The following is a 1,934-nucleotide window of genomic DNA, read 5'->3' as shown; positions in this document are numbered from 1 at the left end:
AACCCGAAAGTGTTTTTTCTCTTGGAAGACTTTACAATGTTTGCCCGTATAAGAAAAACGCCCCGATGGTGTATGTTCGGCTTTTGATGTTAGATCACAACGTTGTGAATATGATCTTTTACACTGCCAAAGTGTCTAGTTGACAGTAGATCCACCAATTCCAGCACAGTACTCTGAACCGTAAGTACAGCATTTTATTCACGAGCAATACTTCCATTAGCTCAGCACAGTATCAAGCGAAAATACTAAAGGCTGAGTACAAACAAATGATCACTGGACTGGGCTTACCACTCTCTCGACATGCTAGGGGATATGAGAGAACGAAGAAGTTGACGATATTGTAAATAAAAATATTTATGCAGAACAGTGGAAACCAAACGTGAAAGCCAAGTCTGTCTCAGCTAGTCTCTCATTGCTATTTATCAGTTCTGTTTTCGGGTGGTTAGAATAACAGGCTGGGAATTTGTTTCGGTTTTGTTCATGCCAGCTTTCAAAACGACAATTTGTTGTACCGAGAGATAAAGCGGAGAAACACACGACGCGTTTTATTGTACGTTTACGTGCAATTTATCGGTGTTGACACGAACCCTACTTTTGTGAACGAGGGCGATGTATTGGGTTTAGTCCTCGGGAACCCAAAAGGAAGTCTGAAGTTTTCGTCAGAACACAGCCAAATCAATCATAATGTACACAAGTAAAACTCAGAGGTGTTAGTAAACGCTCGCAACAATGATAGCCGATGTGCTTAGCTTAATTTTACCAGATTAGTGGGTTTAAAAGTGCAACATTGTAGGTCATATGGATGCAAGAACGCTGTGCTTTATACAGCCCGGCAATTTGAAAAAAAACTGTTCGCCATTTTGAACTCGACAGAAAGTGTATCATAGCTACGTACTGGCCATGTATGGTATGTGGCGTTCGTTAGATGCAAATAAATCTCCGTCAAAGTACTTTGTATACAACCGGTCTGATGGTTGGATAGACCAAGACAAGCGGGCGATGCAAACCTGTCAGTTTCGTCTGATATTATGCTTCCAGTGATTCTTCTCATTGTCAACACGTCATGTGAGGACCATTTCAGTAAAATGCATGTTGTAACCTCTTGTACAACTCCCCACTTTGGTGGCATATTTGAACGTTGTCATCAAACATACAGTTTGAGTTGTGCACACATTCGCTTCCCGCAAAATTAGGCCCAAAGTTGAAAACAGTGCATGTTCGTTTCACAAGATATCCTTACACATGTGTGATACCGGAAAATTCATATTGAGGCACACACCAGATTAGGACACGACGTAGTATTTACGAGCAATGGCGTTTTGTTGACAAATTCAGCATCGTGCTGTAGAACTGCGTATTAAGCAATGCAGTTTACGATTCCTTACAACAGATGATTGCATTGAGTTTTCCAAATATTGAACAGCATAAGAGCTTGGCCAAACAGTGCGTTGTGTAGCACGTACCAAATTAACGTTACGCGTACCTAGTGTGACACAATTAAAACGCAAAATCTGAATAATTCAGAACGGTTCATGTGGCGTACACAAGTTATGGAAAACTAACTCACTTGTATCATAGTTTGCTGCAAACCCCTTTTGTGCAACTGAACCATCTGTCCTCATGGCTATTAGCAGACGGTTACTCGTGGACTTGACTGATGGAGGCAAATCTCTGCCACTCCATTGGCCCAGCATGCTTCCCGTTTCAAAGTTGATACACATTGTGTACACTCACAAAATCGTATCGATCTTCCAGCTGGAATTTCATGAACCAACAAGTAGTACTGTCAAGATATTACCTTAGTTGCGTATATTACACAATTAAAACGCAAAATCTGAATAATTCAGAACGGTTCATGTGGCGTACACAAGTTATGGAAAACTAACTCACTTGTATCATAGTTTGCTGCAAACCCCTTTTGTGCAACTGAACCA

General features: G+C 41.0%; 1 protein-coding gene across 1 annotated transcript; it reads right to left on the bottom strand.

The window, feature by feature from the left end:
- Positions 1-232: 232 nt before the first annotated feature.
- Positions 233-1,721, bottom strand: T265_02813 (hypothetical protein; the record flags this gene model as incomplete). The annotated part of the gene is made up of 2 exons (XM_009167138.1): positions 233-303; positions 1,568-1,721. The coding sequence occupies 2 exons, from the start codon at positions 1,719-1,721 to the stop codon at positions 233-235; spliced, it is 225 nt and encodes a 74-aa protein (XP_009165402.1).
- Positions 1,722-1,934: the final 213 nt, after the last annotated feature.

This window comes from Opisthorchis viverrini, assembly GCF_000715545.1.
Source record: "Opisthorchis viverrini unplaced genomic scaffold opera_v5_36, whole genome shotgun sequence".
In the NCBI taxonomy this organism is placed as follows: Eukaryota; Metazoa; Platyhelminthes; class Trematoda; order Opisthorchiida; family Opisthorchiidae; genus Opisthorchis; species Opisthorchis viverrini.
The sequence above is the reverse complement of the archived record's forward strand: the minus strand, read 5'-3'. Positions and strand labels throughout refer to the sequence as shown.